The sequence below is a fragment of the Octopus bimaculoides genome, chromosome 19 (genome assembly GCF_001194135.2).
Source record: "Octopus bimaculoides isolate UCB-OBI-ISO-001 chromosome 19, ASM119413v2, whole genome shotgun sequence".
Lineage (NCBI taxonomy): Eukaryota > Metazoa > Mollusca > Cephalopoda > Octopoda > Octopodidae > Octopus > Octopus bimaculoides.
The window spans coordinates 21,992,796-22,006,862 of record NC_068999.1 but is presented as its reverse complement, the minus strand read 5'-3'; the positions used below and the strand labels follow the sequence as shown (position 1 = coordinate 22,006,862).

Here is a 14,067-nt window from a genome sequence, read left to right as displayed (position 1 = left end):
TGAAATTAACGTGCAAGTGGCTGAGCACTCCACAGACACGTGTACCCTTAATGTAGTTCTCGGGGATATTCAACGTGACAGTGTGACAAGGCCGACCCTTTGAATTACAGGCACAACAGAAACAGGAAGTAAGAGTGAGAGAAGGTTGTGGTGAAAGAGTACAGCAGGGTTCGCCACCATCCCCTGCCGGAGCCTTGTGGAGCTTTAGGTGTTTTCGCTCAATAAACACTCACAACGCCCGGTCTGGGAATCGAAACTGTGATCCTATGACCGCGAGGCCGCTGCCCTAACCACTGGGCCATTGCGCCTCCACTCAAAGAGAAAGTAGATAGTATCTGTTAGCTAAATTTTTCCCCCACCACTCATCTTTCAAACACCCACTCCTCCTATAACTTTTCTTCCTAGCCTCTCCTTCCATCATGTTTAGCACTCACTGCATTCCCTTCTATTCTCCACCTCTATCCATCTGCCACTGTTTCATATTCACACAAACTTTTTACCTATCCACTCACTCTGTCCAATCTTCTGTACTACTTCTCTTATATTCACCTCCCTGTAACATGAGAGGACACCTCTTTCTTTGCCAGCTGGGGCAGCTAAGTAATCTCCTCCACAGCAAGACACCCTTTTCAATCCCTCTAATGTACCTTAATCTCTTGTCACCAGGGCATCCAGCTGTGGAAACTATAAAAAAGCAGATATTGGAACTTGGTGCAGTCCAACCCAAGCCAGCATGGACAATGGATGTTAAATGATGATGATGATGATGATGATGATGATGGTGTGTGTGTGTGTGTGTGTGTATGCATATGCACATGCACATCATCATTTAACATCCATTGTCCATGCTGGCACTTCCTAATGCCAACCACTTTACAGAATGTGCTCTTATGTGACACCACCAGAGGAACTGGTCTTAACACTTCTGCTGCAGAATATGAGTCTTCTTGAATACAGCAAGGCACCAGGTATCTTGGTCCTTATACACATATACATATATATACAGAGTTGAGCCTAAGTCCGTTAACCATTAATTAATGAAGTTAACATTTTCATTAACAATTTAACTTTTAAGTTAACTTTGAAAATCATTATTGGATTAATTAACTTCTGTTACATTTAGCTTCCATTAGCTCAAGTCTCTTAACCCCAAAATTTCATAAAAACTGGTAAATATTTAAAAGTCTCTACTGTTTTCAGATTATCTTAGCATATTTAATATTATATACATCATTCTTTCAACCCCGATATAATGCCACTTGTCATAATAAATGACTTGTAGGACCTCGTTTGGCCTTGCCTGGATCTGAAACCAAATCCACCTGCTTGTTGCTTGCAAAGACAGTGGGAAATTTCTTCGTTCTGTCAAGAGGGAAGTCCCCACCACCCTTCCCACCTTTCTTTTCTGGAAAAAATTATTCCAGCCATAGGGAAATATTATTTTGCTTAGAAACAGACATGGCTTGGTGACAAGAAAGGTATGAGTGTAGAGAATCTGCCTCAATGAATTCTATTTCACCCATGCAGACATGGAAAAGTGTACATTTAAACAATGATGAAATAAAAAGCAACAATTCAGTTTATTGTAATCATATAAAAATAAATAATATACAAAATACATTTCTCTGTAGAAGAACCTAAACCTGTGATAACTGAAAAAGGGAGTTGTATGACTCTTTTGTAAAATGATGTGGATCAACAATTTGCATGTGCCTCTTGGAATTTTCAAACTGGTGACTAACTTCATAAAATCCTTTGTCTCCAGACAATATTGTGAATTTGATGTGCACAGGTAAACGTTCGTCCATCTTTCCAACCTGTTAATTAGATTGAGTTATAGCAATAGTATTACTAGTGTTAAATAGTTATATAATTATAGAAATTTTGAAAGAGGGATATAATTGAATGTTTATATCATCAATTTTATAAGGATGAAAGTAAGCTATAGAAGGATTTGAATGCGGAGCATATCAAGCATAGAACTAGAAACTCTCTGATGTTCTAGTCTTGCCATTCTGGTTAATCTGTTAATAATAATAAAAATAAATAAATTCCTAAGAAAAAATTGTTAACAGAATAATAATATTAAAAACTAGTGGTTTGCTGTGCTTGAGAAAACACATCAAGTTAAGTAAATATGCAGTTATCTTTGCATACAGGCATATTCCCTGCATGCCTCTTCAACTGAGTGTTCCTAATCTTGCAGGCTTATGGATGCTCATGCCACCCATGTCAGTGCCATGTAAAAGCACCCATGCATGTGTTGCATAAATGCACCCAGTACACTGTGTAAAGTGGAAGGCATTAGGAAGGGCATCCAGCCATAGAAGCCATGCTAAAACAGACATGGAGCCCAAGTAGTTCTCCAGCTCCTGCCAAACTGTCCAACCTATGCCAGCATGGAAAACAGACATATGATGATGATTTTGATAAAACATCTACTCATCACAGGTACTTAAGCATGTTGCCATACCTGTAATTCAAAATATTAACTGGAGCACCAAAAATATCTTAAGCTAGCTTGCAAAAAATTGAACATTTGCCTGATTCCATCTGTAGTCAAATGTTACATGGACACAGTAGAACAACAGTTGGATGTCAGGATTTAAAACCTGTTGTTAATAGAAACTCAATCAGTTTCCCCACCCCATCACACCCCACTTCCTTGCTATTGCTTTCAATAATCAATAGAATTACACTGTCGATGACAAAGTACAGGAGATCCCAAATGATACAGTCATGTATGCTGGTAGTGCTGAAGCACAAAGGGAACCATTCCAGCCATTGACTGGATCTGAAACCTCAATAAAAAAATATACAGATAACTAAACAATAGTCAGATATCCAGAGTAATAACCAACTGAAAATAACGTGCACCAGCATCAGGGAATGTAACAGTATAAAGAAAGGGTTACCTTCAACAATGCTGAAAGAGAATGTTTGTATTGAGATAATATTTCAAAAACCACTGAGGTAATTGAAATTATTTACATTTCTGCAGTAGGAATGTAAATAATTTTTTTTCCCTACAGAAAACCAACAAGAACTGCAGCAGTGAACAATTGGCATAGAAACAAGACTTTATAGACAGATTGAAGCCCACAGAAAGAACTTTCCATAATTAGTGAGCTAAAAATAAAAGATTCTCCATAATGAACACAAAAGAACACAAAATTTGGAAAGCACATAAAATATAAAAGAATGGTAAAAACCAACACAGCAGATGAAGGTGCAGGTAAAGGCCAAGGATTCAGAAAGTGAATAAATTGCTACTTCTAAAAAAAAGAAAAGAAAACGGATACAAAACAATGGATGAAGAATAGCAAAATAGACCTTTCAAAAATTAATATCAAAAGATTAAATTAATTTTTCAGTGAATAAGTTTAAGGGATCAGGAAACTGCTAAGTGGAAATCATCATTAAGACCAAAAGCTTTTGGTTGAAACAGCAACAGCTCTGTATATTAAATAACCCAGGCAGACTTACAAGAATCTTCTCTGGCCCACCTTGCTTCTCATAGTTTAACCTCCTCATCACCTAGTATGAAGCTTCCCTCCCACCCTCCAGTGATTCATAGTCCTGCAAGCTGCATACCAACATCAATGGTGCAGGTAGCACAAAAAGCACCCAGTAGGTGCACTAGCATGACTTCTTAAGATTGGTGTTGTTGAGGGAGTACATAAAAGTTAGGTTTTTCTTCCCAAAATGCATGATGGCACACTTGACCACAGTCAGCAATCTGTTGCTGCAGTATGTCTGGGTCTGATTGCATGAAAAATAAGGTGCAGTTTGATGTCATCTGCATATTTCAACACTGTAACATTCTTCAAGCTGGCATTTGTCATTAATATATGCAACAAACAACAGGGCTCCAAGAACAGATCCCAGAGGTATCATCTCATAGGGTGAAGAATGATATCCTGAAACTATGACTACCTGTTTTTGACTGAGAATAAGAGAGTTCAACCAGTTATGAAGACCATCTTTCACACTTCATTGCAGAGTTTTGCCATAAGTCGTTTATGAGGCACAGAATTGGAAGCTACCATGAGCTACCATCAGCGATTTGAGTGATATTTTCAAGAAACTCAATGAGTTGACCACAGCAGCTGGAGTTGAGGATAAATCCAAATTGTGAGGGTCAAATAAGGCTGTGAGAGTTCCAGAAGTTCCAAAGTGCTTCTCTGACAAGACTATCAGTTTGGCAATGCAGCTAGTAAGACTGACTGGGCGGTAGTTGACAAGTGATGTGCAATCACCCTTTTTGAACAGGGGAATGACAGGCAATATTCTACTGCTCTGGGGGGACAGATATTAAAACAGAATTGGAAGAAGAACGAAAACTAGTGCAAAAAAAAGAACCTGCTGCATTTTAGAAGCAGATAAGTAACACCACCAAAACCAGGAGAGGCACAGTTGTGCTTATTCTTGAGGTGGTGTTACAGTATTGCAGGTGTATATTTCACAGACATTATAGAATTTGATGTCAGAGGGGATGAAGATAGTGCATATGGATTTTCAACAGTGAAAATGCCAGCAAGTTCTGCATATTCTTTGTGATCATCAGTAATCTGATGTGTGGGGATTGCAAAGAGAGCCAACAGAAGAATAAGGCCTCTGCTTCAAACATCCATATTTCCAGAACACTTTACTGTCAGGGTTGGTTGCTATATGTTGTTCAAATTTAAGCACTGCCTCTTTTGTCAACTGCTTGAGATGGTTAAATGATCTATTGTACCTTCTTCTATACATACTCTGTATTCCTGTTCAACATCATGATGTTCTTTCCTGACTGCTGCATCTCCCAAATTGCACTTTTGGGATGCTTCACATGTGGCCCAGATCGAATTGAGGGTGTTCTGAAGTGCAGTACTGACATCTCCAGAATTGTAAAATTCAAGGAAGTTTGGGCATTGTAGCTCAGTGCAGTAAGAGTTCCAGTCTCCTTTGTTCCAGTCAAAGCAAGCAGTTTGGAGGTGGTGATGGTTTTTGTTTCTGCCCATAAGAGACAGATTGGCAATGATCATAGCATGGTCAAAGTTGCCTAAAGATTTCTTAGTAGTGACACTGATAACCGTTTCAGGGGTAGTGGTAAAGAGCAGATCCAAAGTGTTGCTACTTCTTATGGGGGAAAGGATTACTTGTGACCAGCACAAATTCACCACTAAATCAAGACCACTTGCACTTTGCAGCTGACAGGGTAATTGAAGTCACTAACAATGTAAACACAAATAGCTGCTTCCCTAGTTGCAGCTCTGAGGATGTCAAAAAGCTGTGTGTCTTGATGGTGGTCTGAGGAGTGGTAAGCAACTCCAAGTAGAAGTGTCAACATGTTTATATGTATAGCACAGAAAAATAACTTTTATTGTGGTTGGTTCAAATCATCACAAGGAATTGCTGAAAAGTTTGAACAAATGTAGACCATCACATCACCCCCACAATGATTAATGTGATTTTATGAAACAAGTTGTAGCCAACCATGCTAAAAACACCATCACAGTATAAAGAGTGTGCCATGTTTTTGTGACTGTAATGAAACCAGGGTTGACACTTTTGAAGTAAGAGTCAAAAAGGTGGGTCTTATTGCACAAATATTAGACATGTGCAGATAGTAATTTGTACCTGGCTATAAACCTATCATGAAGATATATAGGGGATGGCAGATTGCTGTTGTTTAATTTCCTGGAGTTTTTTCATTGCTGTCTATTGAAGGTACAGTGTTCTCAGACTAGCTAGTTTTTCTTTTCCATGTCTCATTAGATTTAACAAATTTCCATGTCTGCCTGTCATCATGTAGGTTAAAACTTTCATTTGGTGCCAAGCCACAATTCAAGACCTTTCAAAATAAGCCATTTGCAAGTTGAAAGTAGAGTTACTTACATGAAGAACAAGAGCAAAATCAGCTGCTTGTTTTGTATAACCACTCTTAGGATTCAGAAAGAAGCAACCATCTTGAACTAGTTTCTTATAAACATCACTGAAAATAAGACAGAACATAGTCAGAAGATAGCCAAGACAGAAATGTTAATGGGCAAATAAAGGTAATAATAATGACCGCTGCACTACTAACTTACCATCAATTTTGACTTCAATTTTTGTTCAAACATAAGTAACAATATTGATTCTCTTTAATTTTTAAAAAACTCTTTAGTGTTCATATTAAAATTATGAAGTTATAAAGCTAAGAAAAAATATATTTGGTAGGTGTTTTTTTTCTTGCTACCAAAGTATGTTTGAATGATAATAGGTGAATTAATAGGCAGTAAATTAGCTGAATTGTGAGAGTACTGGATGAAATGTTTTGCAAATGTTTATTCTGGCATCTGCTAATGTTGAGTTTGCCTTTCATCCTTTCAGGGTTGATAAAATAAGTACCAGTTGAGTAGTGGGGTCACCGTAACTGACTTACCTCAATCCCCGAAATTGCTGGCCTTGTGCCAGAATTTGAATCCAATATTTATTCTGGTATTGTGAGTTCTGAGTTAAATCCTACCAAGGTCAAGTAATTTATATGAACCCAGAAGTGGCTTATGGCATTTTGCAAGATAGCACCATTAGACATATGTGCCACGATAACAAAAGATGTACAGAATTTGTGCATGGGAAAACCAAAAATAGCTAGGTTAGAATTTATTTTGAAAATAATGAAATTGCTTGATTGACTGAAATAAAATCAATAAATTTCTTGGTTGAGAGCAGAGCAGGAAAAAATGTGTCAAACTGCAATTATTAATAAAAACCTAACTAAGTGATAAACTGATGAGTCATTTCACTGGTAAATTTATATATAGGGGTGGGCATGGCAGTGTGGTTGAGAAGGTTGCCCCAACTATGTAGCCTTGACTTTGGTCCCACTGTAAGGCACCTTGAACAAGTGTCTTCTACAATAACCCTTGACCGACAAATGCCTTATGAGTGGATTTAGTAGTCAGAAACTGAAAGAAGCCAGTGATGTATGTATGCCTTGTGTGTGTGTGTGTGTACCCTAGTCCAAACATAGTTGTGATTGATCACCATCATCCTACAGATGAGTTGGTTCATTTCCAATCTTCTGTAAAAACATGTCAAGCGATGGGAAAATATTACCTTGCTTGGAAACAGGTAAGGATTGGCAATAAGAAGGGTGTCCAACCATAGAAAATCTGTCTCAACAAATTCCATGTGACCCATGCAAACATGGAAAAGTGGACATATGATGATGATGATGATGACTGAATAGAATAACTTAAGAGAGAAATACTGTAACACATCTTCTGTTGAACTGAAAGGATATACTACCATGGGAAATTAACCCTTTAGCATTCATACTACTATGTCAAATGTAATTCTTGTTTATTCACATAGTTTTGAATTAGTCTTGCATTATCTCATACCTTCAAGATTTCAATGACATGATTCTTTTACTCTTTTACTTGTTTCAGGCATCCGACTGCGGACATGCTGGAGCACCGCCTTTAGTCAAGCATATCGACCCCCGGACTTATTCTTTGTAAGCCCAGTGCTTATTCTATCAGTCTCTTTTGCCGAACCACTAAGTTACGGGGACGTAAACACACCAGCATCGGTTGTCAATTGATGTTGGGGGGACAAACACAGACACACAAACATACACATGCACATACACACACACACACACACTTATATCTGCTATTATCCATTTTGGTATTAATCTAGCATGGAATTTCTACTTTGATGACAATAGAAATATTTGAGATCAAGAAATTCCAAAGAAGCTCCAGTGTTGTTGTTAATACTGGTGTGGAATCAACCATCACTTTCCTTTTTACATTGATGCTGGCATGGGTTAGACAGTTTGACTGAAACTAGTAAGCTGGAGAACTGCACTAGGTTCCAATCTGATTGGAACTTGCTGCAGCCCTCCAGCTTACCAGTTTCAGTCAAAGCATCTAACCCATGCCAGCATGGAAAGCAGAGACACTAATAAAGTAAATAAAAAAGAATAACACTATTGTCACTGTTATCCTTTGTTCATCATCAGTTAGCATCCACTTTTCCATGCTTGTATGAATCAGTCTGAATTTGTTGAGGCAGATTTTCTATGGACATATGCCCTTCCTGTCACCAACCCTTACCTGTTTCCAAGCAAGGTAATATTTTCCCATAGTTAGACATGTTTTTCACAGAAGACTGGAAAAAAACTCGCTTGTATAACAATGATGCTCATTTACAACAAGCACATGATGTCTAGATAAGGGTACATGCAAACATACACAGACGACAGCCTTCTTTCAATTTCCATCAACCAAATCCACTTACAAGGCTTTGGTAAGCCCGGGGATATAGCAGAAGACACATGCCCAAAGTGCTGCACAGTGGGACTGAACCTGAAACCACATGGTTGGGAAGCAAGCTTCTCAATCACAAAGCCATGCCTGCACCTTTGTTGTATTTATTATTTTTGTTATTGTTGTTGCAAAAGATATAGCTGATGCTTCTAATGGTATTATTGCTAATATTACAGTTTACTATCAGTGATGCTTATTTTCGTATAATTAATGCAAACCTTTTTTTAATAGATGTCTTCTAAAGTTCGCTACCATAATTCTCAGTGCCATTAATAGTTTACTATTTTTGAATTTAATATCAACAAACATTGTTTCATGTTTTTTGTTTGTTTCAGTAAAAAAAAAATGTCTGATACATTTTCAAGAAGAAGAATTTCCCCACAAAACTTCAGTTTCAGAACATATAAAAATAAACACATTGGATGTTGACAAAATATTGATGTTAATAAAATCATCTTATGTAGTTCAGAGCTTTTATCAGAAATGGGGATTCTTGCTAATTGCTTAAAACCTAAGTTAGATGCTCCCATACTTGAAGACCCTAAATGCCACTTCTATAGAGATTGAAGAAAAAAAATCAAGTATACAAAAGTATATTTCTATGCTTAAAACATACTAGAAGTACACTTGGAAGTTCCACAATCCATTTTGTGGTGGTGCTGACCATAACACCCCCCCCCCACTCAGTAATATCATCCTGTCATTCCCTTCATAATTCTTTAATTAAATTCTAGGGAATCTTGTCTATTCTCTCTGGTCATGTTTTCTTTTCTAGCCTGCTTCCTCATTCTGCTTTTTTAAAAAAAATATTGTCTGTCGTCATTTTTCTTTCTTGATTAATAATTCTCATTCCTTTCCTTATTAGCTTCAGCTTCAACATTCTTCATATGACACCTTCCAGCTACATTTCTTGCATTAATTTCATTCCTTTTCTTCCAAGTTAATGCTTTTCACCATTACTGATTCTCCTCTCTTTATTCCTAATTCTTATTTCTTTTCTTTGGACTTCACCCAGTCTTTCCCACTATCTTTTCTGCCTGTCTCCATTCAATTCTTGCTGTCATGCCCTATGATCATTGTCTGTTGTAACAGACAAAATACCATTTCAATAAGAAAAATAATTTGAGAAGCACTTGATCATTATATGGTTGGCACATATAAACACTTATGGCATGTGCATACCTTACCCCTTTCTTATATACCCACAGCTAATTATCATCTGAGTGTATGCCATATATACACATCCCCGACTCTCTCATACCTACAGCTTGTTGTTATCTGTATGCATGCTGAAGCATTCATTCAAATCTCTATCTTTCTCTTGCACACGCACCCTTACCATCCTCTTTCTATTGTGTAACAGATTTTTTTTAATACTCAGGAATCTGTTGTTAGTACTTTAATGTAATAGATATTGTATTATGGAATGAAACATGTGGAAGATTGAACAGTGAATCACTTAGTTGCTCTGTTGAGGCAAGTGAAATCGAAATCAAACTAAATTTGTAGACTGGCACCCATACCAACGTCTCTTCATTGAACACTAAACTCAGCTTGCGAAGACCTGTTGGGGCAAGCGAAAGCGAAATCGTGATGGCACCTGTACCAGGAAATCACTAAGAGCACCGTCCGAGCATGATCGTTGCCAGAGCACCAGCAGTCTGGCTTCCGTGCTGGTGGCACGTAAATAGCACCATTTGAGCGTGATCGTTACCAACGTTGCCTCCCTGGCACTTGTGCCAGTGGCACGTGAAAAGACATTCGAGCAAGTTCATTGCCAGTACCGCTGGACTGGCTCCTGTGCAGGTAGCACGTAAAATACACCATTTCGAGCGTGGCCATTGCCAGCACCTCCTGACTGGCCTTCGTGCCAGTGGCACATAAAAGCACCCACTACACTCTCAGAGTGGTTGGTGTTAGGAAGGACATCCAGCTGTAGAAACTCTGCCAAATCAGATTGGAGCCTGGTATAGCCATCTGGTTCACCAGTCCTCAGTCAAATCATTCAACTCATGCTAGCATGGAAAGCGGACGTTAAATGATGATGATGATTTGTTTGTATATAAAAAACAATAAAGGTAGAATAATATTTTACATTGGCACAAAGTCATAAATTCATAAAGGCAGGTTATAGTAATGATCTCTCATAGCTGCAACATATTGATAACATAGCTAAAACTTAATCTTAAAGGCTGAGCTTTCTTATCAAATCAGGAACTACTTTAGCTTTGAACAGCTGTTGAGCCTCTACATCAGTAGTTCTTAACCTATTTTTTGCTTGCCCCATTTTAAGTAGCTGTTATGTCTAGTACCTACCAACATGGCAAGTGAGATACATGACTAAACTATCTTAACATAGATGATAAGTTATATATCTTATTCAAAAAAATGGACTGTATATTACAATTCATTTTTAACAGTGAAATGATAAAAAATTAATAAAGACAAAAGTTTGCAAGTTAATGATTTTTCTGTGCCTAATGAGAGCTAGCTAAATTTTCTATTTCAGGTTCAATGTTAGTCAAAAGAAGTTGTAAGTCTCCTCTGACTTATTGCTAATTTCTTTCATTGCTTAGTTAGAAATTGTGACACCACACTGAATCCTTTCTCTACTAAGTATGAAGAAAGAAAAGCAATGAACAGTAATTTAATTTCTTGCCAAATTTGAGTATACTTGCTTTGCATTTTAGGCCAGAATGATTCCTAACCAAGCTGTTGAAAATATATTAAGCTTCAAAATCATTTTTTAAGATGCTGATTTTTTCATGTAAACTTGGTTGACATCAAAAAGGGATTTAAGACCCAATCATGTACTTTAAAATCAGTAAAATCTTTAAACCTTATCATTAAATATTCTTTCAGTGTCTGCAGATGAGAACAATAGCAATTTATATCTGTATCTAATATCAAGTTGCTATCATTGTTTTCTTTTATGTGTAGGCTTGGAAAATATAGAAAATTTTTTCTCAATAATTTGCTGATAAATGCATTTATATTTATCTTTGCTTTAATTAAATTCATATTTCCTTGTAACTTAATGTTATGTTAACCTCATTTAATTTAGTGAAAATATCAGAAAGATATGCAACATCAACTCTTTCATTGCTTAATTTATTACACATGTCATCATATGAATCGAGAAATTCTAAAACAGTATTAGACCGCTCATAACACTTTAAACAGTTTTCATTCAAAAACAACTATTGCACTTCAGTATGAAACAACAGGTGCTTAAATTTTTCTTCTTTATCATGGCAAAGCTTCTGAAAGGTACAGTCATTTAGTGAATGGGCCTTGATTTTATTTACTGTTTTAATTACATCATTCAATGTGTTATGAAGTCTACCACTAAGATGTTTTGCAGCCAAGTGGTCTCATGAACAACACAATGAACTACAAATATATGTGGAACTGCGTCCTTTAAACGTGCTATAAATCTACAATAATGGCCTATCATAACTGGTGCTCCATCTGTTGCAAATGCAATAATATTTGTGAGAGGAATATTCTTAACATTAAAAAAAATCTTTAACAACCTAAAAAATTGTAGAACTTTTTGTCAAGTACCACTTTTTCAGCAAACAGAAGTTCTTCGATAATTTTCTGATTTGAATTTACATAATGGATGTAGGCCATTACCAAAGATTTATTGTTGCATAAAGTCGACTCATTACATTGTAAAAAAAAATTATTTGTTTTTTAAAGCATCACATAATTTACTTTCTGTATCTTTTGCCATGTCATCTGTTCTTGCCACTACAGTACTATTACCGAGAGGAACTGATGCTGTTACAGCACTTTAACCTAGGAAATTCATAGTATCCAAACTTCATTTGTAGCTGGTAAGAGAAGAGTTTCACAAATAGTATGTGGTTTTCCACACTTTGCAAAGTTTAAAGGACAACCAACCCCTTCTATTTGTTTAGCTTGTTTGGTAAACAACCCTTTGAGAGTAAGACAACTTTTAAAATTATTGTTCATTTTGCGAAAGTAGTCCTCATCTCTGGCTTTATCTGGGTGCCTTTCTTTGTTGCAGCTGATTGTTTTTCTTTACATATGTAATTGACATGCTAGTTATAATATTTCTTGTTCTTTGTCTTCAGACAATAGCTACAAATGGTGAACACAAACAAAGAACATCAATACCAACAACAAAATTTAGAACAACCTAATTAGGAGCTTCTATGTGGTTGCTTGGCCCATTAGAAATAATGGCTAAATCATACTCAAGTTACACAATATTATCTTAAAAAAAGAAAGACACAAGAATAATGCAGTCCTAGATATACTATGTCTTAATGTAAAAATAGGATGGCCACAATTGGAGCATCTTTGAACATAAAGCTTGCTCAATGAGGCTAACCAAGGATTAAACAAGAAAAACATTTGTAAAAGAAATCCAAAATAACTAACCTCTTTGGTGGAAACCATTTTGTTTTAGCCCCATAAAATGCCCAAAGAAAAGTTTCATTAGGGAAGTAATGATGAACATGTTTGAAAATGCCTGTCCAGTTATCCAGGTCAAGGAAAATTATATGTTTCATTTGTGTCAGTTTATTTATCAACTCGCTCTTCTCTCTGTAACAATCAAGATCCTGAGTACTCCAAATAGTTGGTGGGTTAAACTGTTTTGAACTAAATGGAAATTGTGTTGATGATTTATTGTTGCAGGTAAAATTACTCAAACTCACAGAGGCTTTAACTCTGCGTCGTTTTGAAGGTACTTTCAAATTTGTTTTTAAATTGTTGTGGTGGCAATTGGCCTTGGGGTTCTGTAATACTAAATCAGCAGATGTAATGAGCAAATTTAGAAAATGTAAACTTAAACTGCTTCGCAAAACAAATTCTCGAAAAGATTTGCAATTGTTTTTCAAAAGAATACCACTTTTATCGAAAGTACACTGATGTTTCATGCCAATAATTCTATTGGTACTTTTATGGAATATTTGCTGGCAACTAGAACAGGTTATATCTCCTAGATAATTTGAGAATATGTCTTTCTGCAAAATAAAATAAAATTCATATTCTTACATTTTAAACAAAGCAAAACATGTAGATATGAAGCATGAATGAAAATATGAAAAGCCATAGGGTATGTTTTTAGGACTAAACCCAAGGTTTAACCAAAAACAGATTTTTGAATAAAAAATTATATCTGAAGATAAGAAAAATAAATGTTCATGAGCATGTGGGTATGTTCTACTACCAAAGTACTGCTACAGAGTATGTTATGTAATGTAATTAATTGCACAATACTAATGAAAATTAAGAGTTGCCAAGGTTAAAATTAAAAGAACATGGTCAAGTGGTTAAGAAGCACATTTTAAAATCAACAGTTTCCAAGTTTGATTCCATCTGTCATAGCTTTCTGTTGACTCAAGATTTGTAAATAAAACTGGATAGATGGAAAACAGAATAAGTCCACTAAAATGTCTTTATTTGTGATTTGAGGGCTCAGTCTTCACTTGCAGTGTCATACCTATTCTGCTTAATTATTTGTGTCAAGAGTTGAAGTGTTTTGGAAATACTCAGCTACTTAAACTGTAATTCAGTAGATAGTTCTTTACACTTAAGAACCACTTTTGGAATGAAATTGAAAGACTCCAAGATATACACACCACATGTCCACTTGACAGACTTGTACTTTGTCATTCATGTGCACTTACAATCACACATCTAATGCAGCATGCTAACTTCATTTCTTTTCAGTTTTCTGAAGTTCTCAGCATTCAAGGCTCATTGCAGATCTAATACAAGGGTC

General features: G+C 36.3%; 1 protein-coding gene across 1 annotated transcript in view; it reads right to left on the bottom strand.

Moving 5' to 3' along the window:
* Window positions 1-1,561: 1,561 nt before the first annotated feature.
* LOC106872950 (E3 SUMO-protein ligase ZNF451) overlaps window positions 1,562-14,067 on the bottom strand; it is a 52,960-nt gene continuing 40,454 nt past the window's right edge. The window contains exons 7-9 of the mRNA XM_014920130.2: window positions 12,720-13,306; window positions 5,881-5,977; window positions 1,562-1,817 (exon numbers count right to left, since the gene is read on the bottom strand). Coding sequence (XP_014775616.1) covers window positions 1,638-1,817; window positions 5,881-5,977; window positions 12,720-13,306 — 864 coding nt within the window. The 3' untranslated portion in view covers window positions 1,562-1,637. The remainder of the gene's footprint in view (window positions 1,818-5,880; window positions 5,978-12,719; window positions 13,307-14,067) is intronic.